The sequence below is a fragment of the Amphiura filiformis genome, chromosome 7, assembly GCF_039555335.1.
Source record: "Amphiura filiformis chromosome 7, Afil_fr2py, whole genome shotgun sequence".
NCBI lineage: Eukaryota > Metazoa > Echinodermata > Ophiuroidea > Amphilepidida > Amphiuridae > Amphiura > Amphiura filiformis.
The window spans coordinates 19,150,600-19,171,719 of NC_092634.1; the positions used below are offsets into that span (position 1 = coordinate 19,150,600).

General features: G+C 37.9%; 1 protein-coding gene across 1 annotated transcript; it reads right to left on the reverse strand.

Moving 5' to 3' along the window:
* Positions 1-3,958: 3,958 nt before the first annotated feature.
* Positions 3,959-11,020, reverse strand: LOC140156292 (cytochrome P450 2U1-like). The gene is made up of 3 exons (XM_072179274.1): positions 10,591-11,020; positions 7,155-8,099; positions 3,959-4,267 (listed from the first exon to the last, which is right to left on the reverse strand). Exons 1-3 carry the CDS (start codon positions 10,949-10,951, stop codon positions 4,086-4,088), a joined length of 1,488 nt encoding a protein of 495 aa, XP_072035375.1. The 5' UTR covers positions 10,952-11,020; the 3' UTR covers positions 3,959-4,085.
* Between the last annotated feature and the right edge of the window lie 10,100 nt (positions 11,021-21,120).

Here is a 21,120-nt window from a genome sequence, read left to right on the forward strand (position 1 = left end):
CTCTCCCCCAAGTGCAGGGAAATTTGGTGGATTTGGGCCCCGCCCCATACAGGCTTGCCCCCTTGAAAAAAATCCCAGCTACGCCGCTGGTAAATCCGGCCCTGATTGTCGCGCCTTTTGGAATATGGTACCCAGAGGGAGATATCTCATTGCCAGCCGCGTGAAGTTGGGCATATATAAGATGGCGATGAATCTCCACAATCAGCTCTTGTGAATGGCAGGTTTTTTGATCGGAAGGTGCCGGAAGCCGATTGCGGCTACTTTTTTCATGAATCTTCAACTTAATATCGGGATGATTTTTTTGTCTTTCACAATGGTTAATTACTGTGTTTTTGCACCTCTCCTTACAATATTACAACCATTTTTCATGCATATGTTTATTTAATTTGATGACCGTGCCGATTTGTCATCTTACGGAGCAAGTTGCTGTTGCGCTTGCTGAGAGTGATGTGCTGGTAACCTCTCCTCTCCAGGGATTTTTCTACGTCACTGTTGTGCCGGTCAAATCGCTTTTTATCATTCTCGTGAATTTGAACTCAGCCCTAGTGTTTCAGGGAGTATGTTGCTGTTGCACATACTGAGAGTGAAGTGCTGGAACCTCTCCTCTCCCGAGTTACCAATTTCCTGTTGCTGGGCTGGTCGCGCGTCTTCGCATCTAACACAAAATTATTTTAATTTGTGCTACAGGGTGTCCCAAAACAAAGAGGCCCCTCATTGCGCCCTCTTTTTCGACTATTTCTGAAAAGTTGATCAAATATATTTAGGTATGTAAAGAAACCTTTAACTGTTAGCTTTAATAAACCAAAACAATTATTTCAATCGGCTCTCAACTTTTGAAGATATGCCCTTTTAAAGACAAGTACCCGTTTCGCAAGTATCCGGCGCACAAGGTTGGTACGCAACGCAATTGATGCAATGAGAACTAGGGCTGAAACCTGTATTCGTCAAGGAGGCAACCAGATAGAGGGCAGAGCAGTACAGTAAACTCACTTCAAAAGAACCAAAGACAAACTAAACAGCCTTAAATAAAATGACCTTTTATTCCAAAAAGAAAAATTATTTATGTTGTCAATAAAAAGAAAGCAAGAAACAATAATGTAAGAAAGTAAGAAACATAATAAAACAAAAAGGCATAAAATAACCGAGAAAACATAAGTAATTTGCAAGTATAGCAAAAGAGGTCCTATCCCACATCAATTTCGCCCAAATTAATGACACTTAACAAAATCCATAACCCATAAGCCCACCGGTGAAGCCCATTCCCTAAAATAAAGTTGTTATTTTATAAAGTTATCATCGAGGAATGTTTTATATTCATGCATGGTATATGCACTTTTCAATCTTTGAAGTATCCAAACCTCCTCCGTGGACAGAGTGAAAAACGGATACATTTCTTTAAAAGGGCATATCGTCAAAAGTTATGAGCCGATTGAAATAATTGTTTCGGTTTATTAAAGCTAACGGGTAAAGGCTTCTTTACATACCAACATATACTTGATCAACTTTTCTAAAATAGGAGAAAAGGAGGACGCAATGAGGGGCCTCTTTTTTTTGGACACCCTGCATTATACCATGTCTGTAAATATGATACTTTTAAATATTGGTACTTTGTTTTTGTATATCCTAATTATGTTGTTGAAGTAATATTTGACTCAATATACTCGTGAATGTAATTTGGTTTTGTATTATCTTGCTTATCTTAAGTTATTATCTTAATATTTTATTCGTTAATTGAATCAACTCCCATCTTGTTTACGTTTTCATGGTGCTGGCCACGCTCTCTTTGTATCTATGATATTTTAACTCTCTCCACGCGGGTGTCGACTGCAGACGACAAGTTTCAAATTTTATTTGAATTTTCAAAATTTCAGAATTGTAAATTTTCATGACCATATTTGAAATCAGCATGAAAAATGCATTAAAAAGAGTACAAACAAGCCTAGTATTGGTTCAGTGGTTCTTCAGATAGCTCTTGTTATTTTGAGAAAATTTCTCAAAACTTGGACTTTTTATGTTGAAGCTTAATATGACTAGCACGCAGAGCATTAAACTATGCGCTTTAATCTTTTATAATGTTTTGCTTGTGTCAGATATTATTATTATTATTATTATTATTATTATTATTATTATTATTATTATTATTATTTATTATTATTATTATTATTATTATTATTATTATTATTATTATTATTATTCATACAGTATTTAATATTACCAGTACGTGCAATTTTAACTTCCTTTTTTTACACCAACTTTCGTAAAAACATTTCATTTTCTAGCATAGCATAACATTAACATCTCAATTTTGAGATGTTTCATTTTCAATGATTTACTCTATATGGATATCATAGAACCATGTTGTAGTGAACGGAGTTCACTGTGCAACCTTGTTCGACGTTCCCGAGCCTGATATTTCATACAGTTTAGTTGTGGACATGCGACCTGAAAACGTTCATTCAAAGACAGAATCGAATCATACTCCAAGAATTGATTATTGCATAGATACAATTGGCAATGCAAAATTTGTTAGCAAATTTGATCTTTTGAATGGGTACTGGTAGATTCCACTCGCAGACCGTGCCAAAGAGATTTCTGCATTTTTGTATTTTGTACGCTTTTGGTTTGTACCAGTACAAAGTTATGCCATTTGGGTTGAAAAATGCGCCTGCAACTTTCCAGGTTTCCAACTTTCCAAGATCATTGTTTATTCAAACCCTACTTTTCAATAAAGATTCTAATTTTGTTAACTCAAACAAAAGTATATTTTTAAATTTAATTAATTAATTAATTAATTAATTAATTAATTAATTAATTAATTAATTAATTAATTAATTAATTAATTAATTATTGTTCAAAATACTTTGGTGGGGGGAATTGGAAAAGTTGGAACCTCGGAAGTCAAAAATGGTCTGTGAGTTCGTAAGTTATGGTATTATAAAATTGGAAATTGAGATATCGGCCTTAAACAAATAATTGCAATTGCACCCAGAGGTGTATTGGACAAAAACACTGTCAATTTATGTGTACGGGGTGGGTCTGTGAGAAGAACAATGAGAGGGGGGTACCTCGACCAACAAAATGCTGATGAAATACCCAAACTGTGCTGGTTTATTTGCAGCAGGATACTAGCTGATACTGAATCACACTGTAATGAACTATTTGGATGTTTGCACCACAAAATTTGGTCATTTTCTTAAAAATGCCATAAAACTTTGACCCAGTTCAACATTTCAGTAGTGCATTGTACTCCTCGAGATGGTCAAACCAGCCTCCTTCATTGACTAATCACAGTCGCTGTAATAAAAGGAAGTATTAGGGAAAGTCTTTGACCCAGTCCAGTAGATGGTAGTGATTATAAACATAGACCCTGGAAAACCTTATCAAAGCAACTGGCCTTATTATACTCCAGTCCCACATGGCTTAGGGATGAAATCAAAACTCGACCGGCGGTTCCGCCCGGTTCCGTCCGGTTCCCATTGTTTACAACAGTAGCAACCGGACGGAACCAGACAGAACCGGTGGTCAACCGCCGGTTGAGTTTTGATTTTATCCCAACCCAGATTTCCCGTTTTTGGGATTTAAACGAAAATGTATGCATGTAAAATATGCAGTTTGTTGGCCAAAAGTAGATTGAGTTTGATGGATATTACGGCATGTATAGCGAATGTAGAATCAACTGTTTAAGGGCAAAAGGAATATTTAATTTGACTGAAAATAAAACCCGAGCTATTAAAGCGAGAGGAAAAATTTGCAATTTATTTACAGATTTTGGTGCAATAATAATTTTAAAAAAAAGATATATGCCCCACCCAATGATCATAGTGACTAAAATATATGGTCAAAATGGCTCCAATCATATTGCTACGATGGCTCATTATGAGACTGACAGAAAAAAGAAGAAAGAACATTACAGAAAGAGACCCTTAGCCAAATGGTTGACGGGAAATGCCCGAAGTACGTCCTTCCGTAGAACAAGGTGGTTTTTTTTATCTTCGTCTCCGTAACATTTTGCTCTGGCATGATCAGCTTGATTTAACGGAGCAATAGTCATTTTCCAGCCTGTTGCCATATAGTTGCTCGATAATTCAATTTCTGGGAAGAAATATAGCCGTAAATGGCTTTGGTGCAAATTGAAATCCGTATGTTCCTTCAAAGGTTACACGTGGCACATCGTCTGGTTTGACAAGTGAAAATCGGTGAAGGAGATGGGAGAAAAAGACATATAGCTCCATTTTGGCAATGTTTTCCCCTGGACATATGCGACGACCTGTTGAAATAAAATGAAACACACAACAGTGGTAATAATCCATTACACATGTTATGTATACTTGCTGATAGGTAAACATATTTTGTGATTATCAGGTATATTTTAAAACTGGTCAACAACACTCACTTTTTGAACCGAATATTTCAGAGAAAAGTGCAAGTTTTGATATTTTCCAAAAATCAAGAGCTATCCGAAGAAGCTCTGAACCAATACTAGGCTTGTTTGTACTCATTGTAATGTATTTTTTATGCAGATTCCAAATATTGTCATGAAAATCTACAATTCTGAACTTTTTTGATTGATTTTAAAAACTCTTGTCGCCTACGGTCGATGATGTGGCATAGCATAGGAGGATTCAACTGGTCATCCAATTGTATGCCTGTTAACATAGTTAAAGCAGCGAAAACGAATTTGTTTGTTAATCGGTCATTTTAAATGTTTAGTTTTAGTTTTGGTTTTGGTCACGTGGTTTCCTATTATCCTGCCTAACCACTTGACTCACAAGATATCGAATTCTTTGTTTCTACCTTTTGTTAAAAACTGAACATTTGTATCAGGCAGATTCGGTTTTCGTTTCAGTTTCTTATAAGTGGTGTGAAGAAGAAAATTATTTGGTTAGAAGTTACCTGATCTAAGTATACAAAAGAAATGTTTAAATTTCGCAGTGCAATATTCACGAGGAGAGAAACCGAGCATGTCGATCTACATTGAAAAGCGTGGTTTAGAAAAACAATAAGCTAGGGCTATTTTAACTGTGAAAAAAAATGTAGACCATCGAAATGTTTGCATTCGACATTACAAAAGCGGCGACTGAGTTGTTATAAACAAAATCGCGACATTTCAAAAGCGGCGACTAAAGTGTTATAAACAAAATCGATCCATGTCCTTAATCCCATGTACCAGAATCAATGGAAAGCTATTATATATGACTTCCAATATAAGCTAATGACTTAAGGGTACTTGCCCATGAATTTCATTCAGGGGCGCGTTTGAAAAACGGCACAGCGTATCAGTAAAAAGAATAAAATATACTAAAATTTACACCAGGGTTCGAACCACTGCCGATACACTATGGATGCTGAACAGTGAACGATGCCACTGTGCCACGGCGGTACCTGTGGTTAATGTCTGACGATTTTCAAAGATATACATATCAACACGTTTCTAGTGTATTGAAAAGCAGATTTTGGTAGGAATACAGTCATAGTTAGATATTGGACTCTACTTGTCTGGTTTTTTTCATTTAATACAAATTAATTTGAATGAATTGAACTGGTATGACTCTTAGGACTCGTAATAAACGACGATTAATTTTCTAATAAATATATTAAAAACGCTGGGTCATGCAAGACGTCCTTGTAATTTATGTCAAAACCAGGGGAGCGACAACACACCCCTACGTGTATAAGCCTACTTGCGCGATCGGTACTCAATGATCCAGACAATAGCATTTGAATATACCGCCCTTATGTATGCATCTGCTTGACATGCCTGGTACCATAGGCCTAATAGCTTCCAATAGCCTACCCCACCGTAAATAGCTCTCTTCATTTCCTCGCTGTGCCAATATATACGTGTCATGTACGTCATTTCGAGGCACATTTTGTTCAAAAATGATATGAAGGGACTGTTTCAGCCAAAATATTGGCTGTCACCAGATGCGCAATGGTACCGGAAAGTGTTGCAGAAAGGTAAGCGTACTCATTATTTATTCAAAATATCATATTTTAATGAATTCGGATGCGAAATCCGAAAAGGGATTGACAGGTCAAAATTCTCACACTAGAAATATTGTGAAATAAAATAAAATCAAATTTAGGCTCCGCAAACAACGTCCAATTATTCCCATTGGTGTTTGCTACACGTGTATATAATAAATTAAGATTTGGGGCTAATTTGAGAAGCGTTATGGCCTCGAATTTCAAAATACACTACCGAGTGACGTTTTTTGATTATAAACCTCGTCAATTCAAGACTCTGTAAAAACAAATCAAGAATTTTCTGGGATAATTGCAACTAAAGTATATGAAAGTTATGATCTAAGCTACCAGATGCAACATTAATTTCCTGACTATGATATTTAGTTGTGGGAAAAGATTACTTTAATATGTGTGTGGGGTTATTTCCCGCCAAAATTTCCCGCCAAAAATTTCAACCAAAAAGAGCATGTAGCCTTAAAGAGAGAAGATAGAGGGGGGGGGAAGAGAGTTTGTGTGTGGGGGGAGAGAGAGGGGGTGTGTGTGTGGGTTTAAGGGCAGGGAGAAAGGGAAACAGATGGGAGAGAGCATTGGAAGTGAAAAGGGAAGAGGAGGAGAGCTCGAGATAGAGGAGATATCGAATATAGGGGAAGGAGGAGGGGAGAAGGAGACACTTGGAGAAGAGGAGGTTATATAAGTGGGGGAGAGGGGAGCCTAGGTAAGAGGTATGGGTTGTGCTTACCGGGGATAATAAACTAATTCATAATCAAATCATCTCCATGCATCGTATATGTTCCATACAAACAAACAAAGCCCCCACCCCACCCCTCAATATACGCGCTTGTGTATATGATTTCTAGGCCTAGAACTCAGAGTGTAATATGCCACCTTCGACAGAGAGCATCAACTGTCGTCCGCGGGGATAGATTTCCGATATTAATCATGATAATAATTATGTTAGCACAATAGGCTATTGTATACTTCTGGTTATATACCCTATACTGTGTCCTCCCAGCATAATAGTGTTATGATTGCAGAGCAGATCTGCTCTACCTTTTAATCCCTTGATTTTTGGTTTCTGAACAAAAGAGAAACCAGAACTAATGATTTGAAATGAGGGAATCTTAAACGTTTACTCACAAACTCTTGTATATTAAATGAAAGTAAAATTTAAATTCGGCAATACTTACCGAGTCCAAAAGGAACAACTCCGTTCTTTTCAAAATACTCTCCATTTTCATCAATGAACCTTTCAGGTCTGAACTGGTTTGGTTCTGGAAATGCAATCGGGTCTCTCATCACGGCATAGCCGTTTGGAACGATCGTCGCACCTTTCGGAATATGGTACCCAGCAAGTGATGTCTCATTACCAGCCGCGTGAAAATCAATGAGTGGAAACAATGCCACATGGCGTTGGATCTCCAGCAAAGCAGCTCTGGTGTATGGCAGGTTGTTTCGATCAGAAAGCCGTGGAAGCCGATTACGGCCAACAACTGAATCCATTTCTTCCTGAATCTTCAGCTGGATATCTGGATATGCCATCATGTATAAGCAACACCATTCTAAGGTAGTAGACACCGTGTCCCCTCCTGCTTTGAACAAGAGATGCACTACAGCTTTCATATTGCGGTTGTGCAGGTACGAGTACGGGTCATCTGGTTTTGGCTTTTCATCCATTTCTTTCAAACATAGATCAATAAAATCAAGTGGGTTTTCGGCATCGAAGTTTTCGCGGTGTTCCTCAATAAGTTTGTCGAGAAAGGCGATTATTTCTTCTTGAAGCTTTAACAATTCCTTGCTGCCTTTACTTGGAAAATAGTATGGGAGAAAAACAGACCAACCTCCTGATCCAGTAAGTTCCATACTTCTGTGATTAAGATCAAGCAGATGACGAAATTTGTCATCATCGTACTCATGACGCTTCCCAAATAAAATCTTAAACAGAACGTTGGCGGAGGTGTTCGCCAAATAATGATGTGGATTACACGCCTTTCCTTCTTGGGCGTCTAACTCATCCCCCAGAGCCTTAGATTCATCCACGATATCGGCTTCATAGCTACGTTTCCCGATACCCAAACTTCGAAAAGCGGTGAAGAGAAATTTCCTTAGCACATCGTTGTGTTTGTAAGAATGCACTTTTAAAACGACGGGAATCAAAAACAAAAAAAACATTAGCAGTTAAAAACAACTGAACATAATTATGTCATTTTAATGTGGAGACATCTTAGCCAATAATTGGGCGTTGGCAAGTTGACAAGGTAAACATAACAGTTACTGGCATAAACAGAATTTTTGATGTTGACGTTGTTTGTAATTTTCTGTTTCTTTCTTTGTTTACGAATTATGAAGTTAGGCCTCGGAGTTAGGCTACAATGGGTTTTTGTATGTATTATATTCCCGTACTTATTTAATGCTAGTAAATTGAACTAAGGATGGCAGTTTTAAAGCAATACATATTATTTGCACATTAAAATCTTGTGACAAATATACATATTATTTGTTTTGTTTACTGTTACGAGTCGTAAAATGACTCAAGACCAAAATCACCTTTTACCCATATTCCTAGGGCGTAAATTGGATGAGAGACAGGGAGACACGCCCTCCACTTTGCAAAGTGGGAGACACAATATCAATGCAGAATAATCATGATTACAAAGTAGGATCTCATGTACAAAGTAAAATCCTATGACATTGTACAACTGTGTGAGTTTACGCAAGTTATTGGCGTTTGAAAGTTTCGGATTGTTTAGTATAAACAATATTAATGCTTTGATGGTGGTAAACCATTCGTTCCGGATTCCAGGATTTGATGGATCATCGGTTGTGAACCCTGGTATCATATGGGTATTGAATGAGGATATCTCGGAGTGTTCCCATGTCCTTGCATTTCGCTGTATGGACCCTTCCGGTGATCCGATGGTGATTTCTGAAAGCATCTAGGAATGAATGGATATGCCTACCATATAAAGTGAAGCGTTAATGATTCATGAGGGTGGATCAATCATTACGGAATTTGGAATCAGTTGATGTGGAACACGCGAGGAAGCTAGATCCATAATGTGAAGGATCATTCGTTGCCAACTCCTCCTGTCACAGTATGTGCCCTTCTGCCAGAGGTTCTGGTGATTCTAGAAACGGGGATGATTGGTATACCTACTACAGGGCACACCGACATCGCCTGGTTAATAATTACTTTGTACAGCAGAGACACTAAAATTAATACCCGGGATCGATACACGTGAATGTGCTATGCACGATTTGATATTCAGACGATAAATCTTTGGATACCGGGGTAGAAAATGATGAATATCTCCGTAATTTGTTTATTCTAAAGAAGCCATATTTTATGCTTGGACTTGAATATATGTGTTGAAAGGATATGATAGTCGTTAGCTTGCGTATTGCGAAAGAACCGTGCGTATTGAGGTCAAAAACTGACAAAAATGTTGATTTTATATGTGCCGAACTATAGCGCAGCGTAGGCCACTCGTGGAGGCAGTCTAAAAGCAGATGACCTCGTGGCGTATACCATGCTCACTCACACACAGAGAGGTCAGTTACCAGGCTATTGTCAATAGCCTTAGTCGGATGTCCCTCGGCCCATTATGCGTCTCAAAAGTATTAAACAGGTCGGAACAAAATGGTCATGCGTGGCTGTGGATTCAACCTACCATGACGATTTCTGCCATGAAGATATCGGGGCGATGACACTGTGCAGGGTGTCCCAGAAAAAAATTACCGAGTGAATAAAATTTAACGTAAGTCGAGAAATAGACATCAGAATCAAAACATTTAAAATGTAGCGCATAGCTTATTTTATTGGGCATCACATACGAAAATTTTATTTTATTCGGTTGACTAGTTGCGAAGACATTAATGATCACATAATGCGCGCATCAATGCGGATTATTCCAAGTTTGATCAACAGACGCTTAAGCGCGCTTTTTCATACTCGATCACCGCACACTGCTTCCTAAAGCCATATTATAACATTTCTGTAAAAATAGATTAGTATTTATTTTCCATAAAATGTTAGCTTTTACTGTCAGATATGTCCCTTTTAATTTTGAGCCGAACAAGTGAGGTAAAGCATAGAAAATTGGAATTTACTACTAGCGCCCATGCATGTTACTCCGGCGGTTGTAATACGGTACGATCCGGGGGAGGGGGGGTGTATGTGTATCCCGCACGCCGTGTACGTACTGTGCATACGTGTTCGACTAATATTTCCATCGTAATAATAAAACGTCGGTTCCATCGTTTTATTCGAAATCTCGGATTTTGACAAAACTACAGCACGTAAAGTCTTGATTTTTGCAGAGTATCTTTATTGACTAAAGTACATTACAATCGTGTAAAAACCAGAATTTAACATTTTTGAGGCCGTTCATCTCAGCAAATGTTATAATATGGCTTAAAGTTTATGTATCTCATCATTTTAGTCCACATTATCTATTTTATAATCCCACGGTGTTATGAATTATGTTATTCATGCTTTCACTGAAGATGAATAACAGTTCGTCCAAGAAAACCTTGATTTCTGCACTTATTTTTTCTGCAAATATTATTTTTATTTTTATTATGAGCTGGTCGGGCTACATTAATCTTATATATCTAATAGCTTACCGTGACTACCCATCAATTGGGATTGCAAGAAGTTATTGTATCCCTTGTTGTTCAACGCAGGGTCATTCAAGCCTTCTTGCATAATGAAGAAATCGTTGATAACCACAACAACCAGTCCGAATAGATTAAAGCTGTAAATCTTTCCATATTTGTGTCCAAGTCGTGTCAATATCATATGCAACTCTTCTCCTTTGTACATATACCACATCAATTGTGGAAAGAAACCCAGTATTGGGAAACGCCATGGTCCTGGTGGCAAATTGCGTGATCTTTGCAGCCACCACGCAACCATAAGGAATACCAACACCAGCAATATGATTGACTTAACATTCAACCAATCGATTAAACTACTAAGTGTCATGTTGAACACTTAATTGTGATAGAACTCCTTATAAAGTTTCATAAAGTATCAACCATAAAGTCTGTAAGTTCGACTTGATACATGATCAGAGAGAAGACATCCTTGAGAGGGCACACTATTCACGTGGTTTCTTTTCCAACGCAAAAAGATTACGAATTTTGATGGTTTGCAAGTGAAAAGTGTCCATGCACACTATCGACTGACTACGTAACTGTTATGAATAATTTATTTGTTTTTCAATCCAATCACCTCGACCCATTAGTACATATTATCTGTATTATCAAAGTACTTGGAATAGCAGTCCGATGAGTTCAATGAACTACGCCCTAATACCGATGGAGTTTCAATGGCGTTCTACTCTCCATACACAGATGAACAAATACAATAGAAGAAGGTCAGCACATAATGACCTGCTTTAGTGACATGTTATATGAATTGTACAAAAAGCTCAATTTCGAAAAGACTAGTATTCGTTTGTGCATATGGAAACAACAGATGGGATTTTATATACGGTAAAAACATGGAATAAAACGACTAATATATTCTGCCATGGCGTCAGGTCAATGGTTCATTATATCCCGTATATTTCTTTTACTTCCTTAATATTCAAGACCAATTGTGACGTGTCGTGCCAAAGACGCTTTGGGCAGGTTATCAATTTTGAGGTTTTTACAAATCTTAAATATAGAGATATTTTGCTCCACAATGCCGTTTTTGCCAATGTAATCAGACATTCCTAAGAGAAGATATTGAGTTCGTAACTTATCATGGAAATTGAGATATCGGCCTTTAAAAATATTATTGACAATGTTGAGAGTAGGCATTACCTTGAAAAATGTCTAAAAAAATACAAGATGCCAGTTATATTTGGGTCTGAAACTACCAGATAATATTTTTAACATTAATAACATCACAAATTCGCAACAAACCCAAATTGTGAAAAAATCACCCCTGGCTGATTTTTGGCTTTTTCTCTATTTACGATCCTGCCCAAAAGTGTCTGCTTTTGACATGACACGTCACAATTTTGCAACCCATTTATATGTACACAGGCGGATCTGTGTTTGTTTGTATTTTCGTTTCTTTTTAAATAACAAGTTCTGGTTTTCCAGTGCAGGGGCCGCCAGGAGTATACTAATTTAATGCTTTTAAAAGGTATTTCTAGTATAATGGTTCTCCATACACAAATGAACAAACACAATGGAGGGGTCATTTTGCCATGCAAATGAGCGAGTGTAGCACGCCTGCATGTATGTACAGACCACAGAGCAGTTCCAACATTATGCAGATTGGCTGGGCAGACTGGGTGGCAGACTGCATTGATGCATTACTAATTACTTGTCTTAATTCTGTGCAAATGTATACGCTTGATTAGACTACATTATGCAGACTGCATTGATTCATTACTTTTCTTAATTCTGTCAAGGAACTTATTATACTATCGGGAATTGCCTGTCACGCCTGGTCGCTCAAATTCACGCGTCCATAGTTCATCAGGAGGGTGAAAGTGCATAGGAACAATGCCGGAAACTACGTCACGCTATTGTTCGACCTAGGCTACATATTTTTTAACGCATGCGTATTCGTCAATACAGCTTTAGTCTCCTCCACCTTCGCAACACGGTACGTGGAGTGTCTGCATGGAATCACACTGACGGCGGAGGAGAATACTAGCTGGTCAGACAGTTTAATTTTATCAAGCATATAATACCTGAACAATCACCGTCATTTGATCGATTTACTACAGAATATATTGTATATTCAAAATATAATTTTAATATTGTAAACCTGTTAACTTATATATTTGTGTACTAAAGTAAAGTCTGCACAAAAAGTAACTCAGCTGTTATAAATACGCCTATAGATTCAGAACAAATAACTGTTTTCACAATGTTTCAACATAGAGAGAAGGATGATTTATTTACACGCATTTTGATACCCCATTCGTCAAATGTCGTTCAATATTAACAACACAGTTAGTAGTGTTTTTACAGAAAAATACCCGAATTTAAAAGTTGCAGTTTACAGCGATCAATGCTTATAATGCCAGCACTGTAAACACGTAAAGCCCGCCATTATCGTCGCGCTCAACGCTCTGCAGGGTCTATTGTTCTATTGTTTCCGATTAGAGCGCTGACATATTGGAAAATGTTGCCAATCAATATTCATGAGAGTGTACATTCAACGTCCGGTTTGCGAAATTGGGTGAGTTGTGTTTGGTAGGTGTGAAATACATCTGACTGGGCGTTTTAATTACGTAAAGAATAAAGGCATTGACATCATCGAATGGCTGCCCAGTGCTGTTATGTGTTTAGTTATTATATAGGCCTAATAATTATTATTAAATGTATTCATCATTCCTTTCTTTTCCCTTCTCTGTACTTATTTATTCTTTCCTAGGCCTACACTTCTCTCATTCTCCATATCCCTCCTCCCTCTTCCTCCCTCCCAAGACTTCTCACAGAGGTGAATCTGTCCTCCCATCCCCTCCCCTCTTTGGGTACGCCACTATTTCTATACCAATCTCCTTCTTAAAATAAAATTAAATGGAAATTTCTTTAAAACAACCTTTATAGGCCTATACTTATACTTACATGTATACGTATAGCGATTACCATTATAGTGTAATATAGATATATGGACTGGACATGGCAGCCTTCATACATTCTAATGTGTAATCGATCAGCAAGAGCATTCAATTTATTTAAATGAAACCCCTAACGTCAGGTGGGTGGTAAAGATGATTGAATCGACAGCTAAAGCCTCCTTATAGACTTCAGACCCACACAAGCACACATTTGGGATACGTGAGTACAATGGTTCCACTTTACACATGACTGCCCTTACACATGACTGTAGTGTGGTCACTTATTGATACTCGCCTGTTGTGTAGAGCGTTAATATGATGCCGGATCAGTGACCAATTTAATGGCGGAACCCTTTATTCGAAACAATGGTACCACTTTTATGAATAGCCTGTCGCAACTTCTAATCGGCATCAAACGAACTAAAGATTATATAATCTATTGCGACTCTATTTCTATTTAAAAGCTCTTTGGTTGCGCTTACTTCAAATCAATACAAATAACTGCAACTTTTAAATTGGGGTATTTTTCTTTCAAAACACTGCTGTATTGTCAATATTGAACAAAATTGAACAAATGGTGTATCAAATTGCGCGTAAATAAATCATCCTTCTTTTTATGTTGAAATATTTTGAAAACAATTATTAGTTCTGAATCTATAGGCGTATATATAACCACTTCTAACGTATCTTGTGAAACAGTGCTTTGTTGATCTTGTTCCTTTGATCAATAAGTCCCGTATGAGTGGTATTGTTCCTATTCAGTTTAAGCGTGCTATTGTTGTACCCATCCGTAAAAAGTCCGGTCTTGATAATAACTGTCTTAAGAACTTTCGGCCAGTTTCTAACTTACCTTTTATTTCTAAAGTTCTTGAAAAGGTCGTCGTTAAACAGCTCCAAAAACACCTCTTTGACAATGATCTTATTGAAGTTCACCAATCCGCGTGTAGAAAAGGCCATAGCGTGGAGACCGCGGTGCTGAGTGTCTTGGACGGCCTTCTTAACAACACCGATGTGAAAAAAGTTTCTCTTGTGGCTCTCCTTGACCTCAGCGCCGCGTTCGATACGCTCGACCATTCTATTCTCATTGAGCGGCTGGCGACCACTTTTGGTGTCCAAGGAGTTGTACTTAAGTGGTTCACTTCATACGTGACTGAGAGGTTTCAATCTGTTAATATTAATGGAGTGGTTTCGGACCCATTTCCATTACAGTACGGAGTCCCTCCAGGTTCCGTACTTGGGCCGGTTTTATTCACTCTTTATTCTCAACCTTTATCTGACATTATTACCATGCACAAATGTAATTTCCACAAGTACGCCGACGACACGGAAGTCTCGCAATCTGACTCTCCCATGAACTTTGAGCTCACCATATCTTCTATTCAAAACTGTATTAGTTCCATCTTGAGTTGGATGAATAGTAACAAACTTATGTTAAACACCGACAAGACTGAGATCTTAACCGTTGGTACGTCCTCTCGCATAAAACAAGTTGACAGAGAAGAAGATGATACCATCCAGATTTTGAATTCTGACATATCTTTCCAACAATCTGTTAAATACCTCGGTGTTCGGCTGGACCAAACGCTGTCCATGTCTGACCATATAAGTGATATATTATGTCGCTCTCTTTATTTATCTTTAAGACAACTTGGCACAATCCGTCCATATTTGTCTGAGAAAGCGACGTCGTGTCTTGTTAACTCTCTTATCACGTCTCGCCTTGATTTCTGTAATTCCACTTTGGCTGGTATCACTTCTGATCAAATTCTCCGCCTCCAGAGGATCCAAAACTCTGCCGCCCGACTCATTGTTAAAAAACGTAAATATGATCACATCACCCCCATACTTTATGAGCTTCATTGGCTACCCATAAAATTCCGGATTCAGTTTAAATTATGTGTGTTTGCATACCGGCACTTTGAGGGTTCCCTTCCGTCTTACCTCTCCGCGGTTCTCTGTACTTATGTTCCTCAACGCTCCCTCCGTTCATCATCTGAAAAGCTACTCAGGACCCCGCGTGTTAATTTATCTTCTGCCGGTATGCGTTCCTTTCGTTATGCTGCCCCTGTAGCTTGGAATTCCCTTCCCAACAACATCCGCAATATGTAGTCTAAAAACTCATTTTTTCCAACATGCTTTCCCTGATTCCTAAGGTTTTTTGTGTTTCACTGTGTGTCCTTTGGTTCTTTTTTGTTTTCGCGCCCTGAGATCTTTTTGATGATTTTTGCGCGGTATAAATACGCTCCATCATTATTATTAGCTGGGTTACTTTTTTGTGCAGACTTTATAAGGACACGTGAATAAAATCAAAAATCAAAATGGCCGCTAATCCGCCTATTGTCTAGACCTAGGATACATATTCCGAATGAGGGCAGCAGACTAGGATGCTTATCCCTTCCTCTAGATCCCTGATATCATGTCTATGAGCTCAATCAGGAACTTCTATTATTATCGGGAATTGCCTGTCACACATGATCGCACACAAGGTCGTAGGCAATTGGTCGGACCTCATCTGCCCAGAACATATTGACCCAGGTCAGCATACCGCCATATCCTTCCCGACATGCTTAGTAGCCAAGTCCGTAGAAGAGTGGATCACACACTATACATTTGGCCACATTTTATTATACGAGTAATACGAAATTATTAAACATGGTAACAAATATTCTCTAGTAAATCGGTTATAGATGGAACTGGTAGGCATATTATAAATTCCGGATATTAAATATCTTCCTGACCAGCCAGATCTGCGCATGGTCAAAGATTAGTATCAGGCCGACGCAAACTGGGTTAGTCTCCACATCAGCCAGTTTAGTTCCGCCCCTCCACAGGGAGCGTAACCTGTGTAGGAGACTCGGTCGGACCTGGTCGGACCTCATCTCTCCCCATCGATTGTGACCTATAATCCCCGACATTGCCCTTATGAACTCACATCCGCCTGGCTCAATTGACATAGGTCAGTCCTTCTTGGCATAGGTGCCATTTTGTTTCCTACATAATGTTATTCCCGTGTTGTAATACTTAGATGTAAAGAAACATTTGTCAACATATTTACCATTTAAAATTATAAGAAGATTATGCAATATGCCTATATGCTATAGTAAATTGATGGGATATGACGGTGATTGTTGAGGTATTATATGCTTGAAATAATCAGAACCCTGCATCAGACCGTGATCAACGGATCTTGAAGATAGTGTGTTCACATTGTCGGACGTACGCCCGGCGGAACTTGATCGGCGTTAAGTTGCTAGGAGTAGCGGTAGGCGCTGCTAGGAGTAGGTGCAGTGTGAACGATGGGCAGCGTAAGTTCCGCCAGGCGTACGTCCGACGATTTACTCCTGACATTTTGTCAGGAGTAAATCGAATGTTAAGTATTCAATTGTGTACTCTCAACAAACTGTGCGCACTTAAGATGTAACACTATTACTCCAATGAGTATTATAAATAAATCCAAACGGTAATTTTTAGCTAATGAGTTAATGACCATAGGTGTAGATCCTGGGGGATGGGGGATAAATGTTGACGCCTGTATATGGGTTTCTGACCAAAATTAACCCCATTTTAAACTAAAAAGTGGCAATTTCATAGCCCTTCGCGCAAATTCATTCCAGTTTTGTACCATATTTCACCAGTTTAGCTTCAATATGGCAAAATTGTTTGCATTTAAAGGTGCTGGATTTACTGGACTTCAAGACATTTTCTCCAATCCCAATGTCAAAAAGAAATCTATGCCACTGTTAATGACGTATATTTTTGGTTTCTTTTTTAGGACATGAAAGGGGGGTGGGTAAAAAATAATAAAAAAATTTAGACCATAAAAAGGCTATAAAAAATCCACCATTTTTAAAAGGGAATAAAAATTTTGTATCGAATACTTTCAGACAAATTTCATGAACCTGCAAAAATCTATGGCGATCTATGGATGACGGTCGATGACCCCAAAATGATCTTAACATTTTTGTCTCGCTTCGGGGGTTGTTTCTACCAAATGTCATGAACCTGCAATTATCAAGATCATGTCGAGGTCATCCTGGGTCAAATTGCCATAGATTGTTGCAGGTTCATGAAATTTGATGGGACGGTCCCCAAAGCGAGACAAAAATTTCATGGTCCCTTCGGCGTCATCTGGGGTCTAATTTTCATAGATTGTTGCTGGTTCATGAAAATTGGTGTAAATGATCCATAGGAATAGACACTGGATGGTTAAAAGTTGTAAGTGAGACATGACAAATCATAGAGATCATAAAGACTAACCCTATCACAGATACAACACACACTCTTAGAAAAAAGGTTCTTCAAGGGTTCTTCAAAATGATATAGGGTTCGTTCACGAACCATGTGCGCTTGATGAACATTGAAAGTCTGAATGGGGTTCTCGCAGTGAAAATAAGGTTCTTCGCAGCTTTAGGTTTCCACAAGGAACCCCTAATTTACTTGAAAAGGGTTCCAAGTGCACGTATTACATACTGCTGAAACGCAGGGAAAACGCTATTTAACACCGCGGATTTTATATTTTCAAGCAAATACATAGAATACGGTATTCTGCCCGTTCACCTTCAAGGCCGTACTTTTAAAGATAATTTCTAGAGTACGTGTCAACATGCTTTAAAGAACCTTATTGCAAAGGATCTTTGAAGAACCATAGGGTGCCATCATGGGGACAAACTCGAAGAACCTTTAAAAGTTCAAAAAAGAACCTTTTTGATAGGGTTCTTCAAAGAACCCTATGAAGGTTTTTTGTATAACCGTAGGGTTCCATATACGGGACAAAATTGGAGACCATTTAGAGATTCCTTTTAGGAACCTTTTTGATAGGGTTCTTCAAAGAACCAAACTGCAAAGGTTCCTTGGAAGAACCCTTGAGGGTTCCATATACGGGACAAGGTCAAGAACCCTTGGGGGTTCCAACTTGCACCGCTTTTTTTTTATAAGAGTGTATGGCTGAGTTAGCAACAGATGTATTACCCTTGGTCTCCCACTTCTTGTGACTTTGTTGGTCACAGAAAATATTATATTGAACTTGTCATGTTTCACAATTATTATCACTAATGTGAATAATGAACAGTTTTATTGATTCGCGCATGTTTTGACCTTCTCAAAAATCCCAAAACAAAAAAGAATAGTCCAATGAGAGCCGAACACAAGTTCTTCGCTACTGCTCTTGCCCTTTGAATTATTCCCCAAGTTTCGTTATAAGAGTATTTATTTATTTTTTATTTTATTTATTTATTTATTTAATTATTTATTTATTTATTTATTTATTTATTTATTTATTTATTTATTTATTTATTTATCTATTTATTTATTTATTTATTTATTTATTTATTTATTTATTTATTTATTTATTTATTTATTTATTTATTTATTTATTTATTTATTTATTTATTTATTTTTTATTTATTTGTTTATTTATCACCGCGCGAAGGCCTTGTTACGCTTTGAATTTTGATTGGAAGTTCGCGGCACATTGCGATTTTAAAACTTCTACGTTGTTGTCAATGCTTGCTTTATTTCGAACGTGTTGAAAATGTTTACAATGCTTTGCCATCCAATTTACCGAAGAGTATTTAAGCAGGAACAGTAGATGTATATCAGACGACTAATATGCATTATAGTTATTACGAACGGAAACTAAATCTTGTGTTCGCAAAAGTCATCTGATTTACAAAGGCATTACATACAGCTACATACCGTTATTATGAAGCTAAATTGGGGAATTAGCAGAGCGAGGCACCGGATTTGGAGTCCCAATGGATGAGGGAATGAACGGGAACGGGAATAACTAACACAAAATGAACCAGGTGAACAGAAATACATTTAAGAAATTTATTATGAATTTATATCATCATACAAACGGATCAAACTAACATAATGTATGAGTTAAATAATTCTTACCAGAGTCACATTGCAGCATAATAAGTATAATTGAATATAATTTACGTGCAAGACATGATAGCAATATATTCGCCATCATGTTGACCAATCTAAACCATTACATCAGGAGATGAGGCTGAACACGTCTGTACCTGTAAGAGTGAAGTCTTTAACGCACAAAATATCGCTTCATGGATAAAACGTTCACTTCATGAATGGGTATCATGGCTTACTGCATGATGAATATTCAATTATCAAATGAATTATCGTTACAACACCGTCTATAAAGTTGTCAGAAAACATAGTCTTACAATGCAGAAAAGCATTTTTTCGTTCACATAATTACTAGTTCAAGGGATTTATACAACGTCTATATCGAGGGTTCAGTGCAACAAACTCTCATGATTTGATATTATCTCCATTAGCTCCTCTGGTTAAGGAATCGGATAGCACCGTTTGCACAGTATTTTTGTGGGACCTGAGAACACATCAGACATATCGAATAGCATTCTGAATGCGAGGAATGTCCTTCTGATATCTTGGTGGGTTTTTTTTGTTTTTTGTTTTTTAATTCGCAACATATTTCAAATTTTATGGAAAATTATTACTTTGCCGAACTTGAAAAGTACGTCCTCCCGTAAAACAGGATTATTAGAGAGTTTGCGGAATGAAGTTACTTTAACCACAAACTTTAACGTCTAGAGGATTATAGAGGATTATGATCATTATGTATTCAAAACCACTCTGCCATTAAAGCCGCTTGAAGTTAAAGTTAACGCGAGAATATATAGTGTGCCGTAAATTATGATGAAATACGTCATAATTTAGAACAATAGTTTGCCTATTTCCTCATAGACTACATAATTACCACTTATGTATTATCCAGTTAATAGACCAATTATTGGAAATCTAAGTTGGTTGGGTAAAAAACATGCTACATGTTGCTGAAAATTATTGATTGATTTAGATCAAAATAATTTTTGTTCCAAACGTCACACTTGATATATACTTTTGTGTGTGCTCATGGCGTACACCAAATCAGTTTGTGGAACCAAGTTTTGAGCTTGACTTCAACGCCAAGGGGATTAAGTTCCCGTAAAATGGTCTGGTTTTACTTGAGCCAGCAGTATACGATACTTCTGGAAGAGTAAAGCAGGTGCATAACATTTTTATATATAACATGTCATAGGTTGTGCCTGGTAAGAGAGGGGGTAAGGAGGAGGAGAGGGAGGGCATTGGAAGCGGACAGGGAGGTGTTTTGGTGGTAGCCAAGGGGGGGGGGGCTCCCCCGTGGGACATCTTGTCTTCCTTCTTGACCCTCCCCTTTTGGATGCTGGCCGCCGTGATATTTTACGCTTTTAGGCCTTTTTCTGCCATTTTAAGCCCATTTTTGTAAAAACCTTTCCCTTTGAGAATCGGCCCACGCCCTCCTAACAGAAAAACCCTGACAAAATCACTGGGGAGGGGAAAACAGGAGTGCGAGTGGGTAATTATAGGAGGGTCAAGTTTGAGAGAGCGAGTACAGATAGAGGGGAGAAGGTTGGGAAAATAAGGAAAAGGTAGGGAAGGGGGAACAGGAGGGGAAGGGGGAGAGAGATTCAGAAGGAGGGGAAAGAAATAAAGAATATGTATTTCATTAGGCTTTGCGAAGTAAATTGGAATATGAAATTGACCAAGCTGACGAGCCTTTATTAAATAATATTAT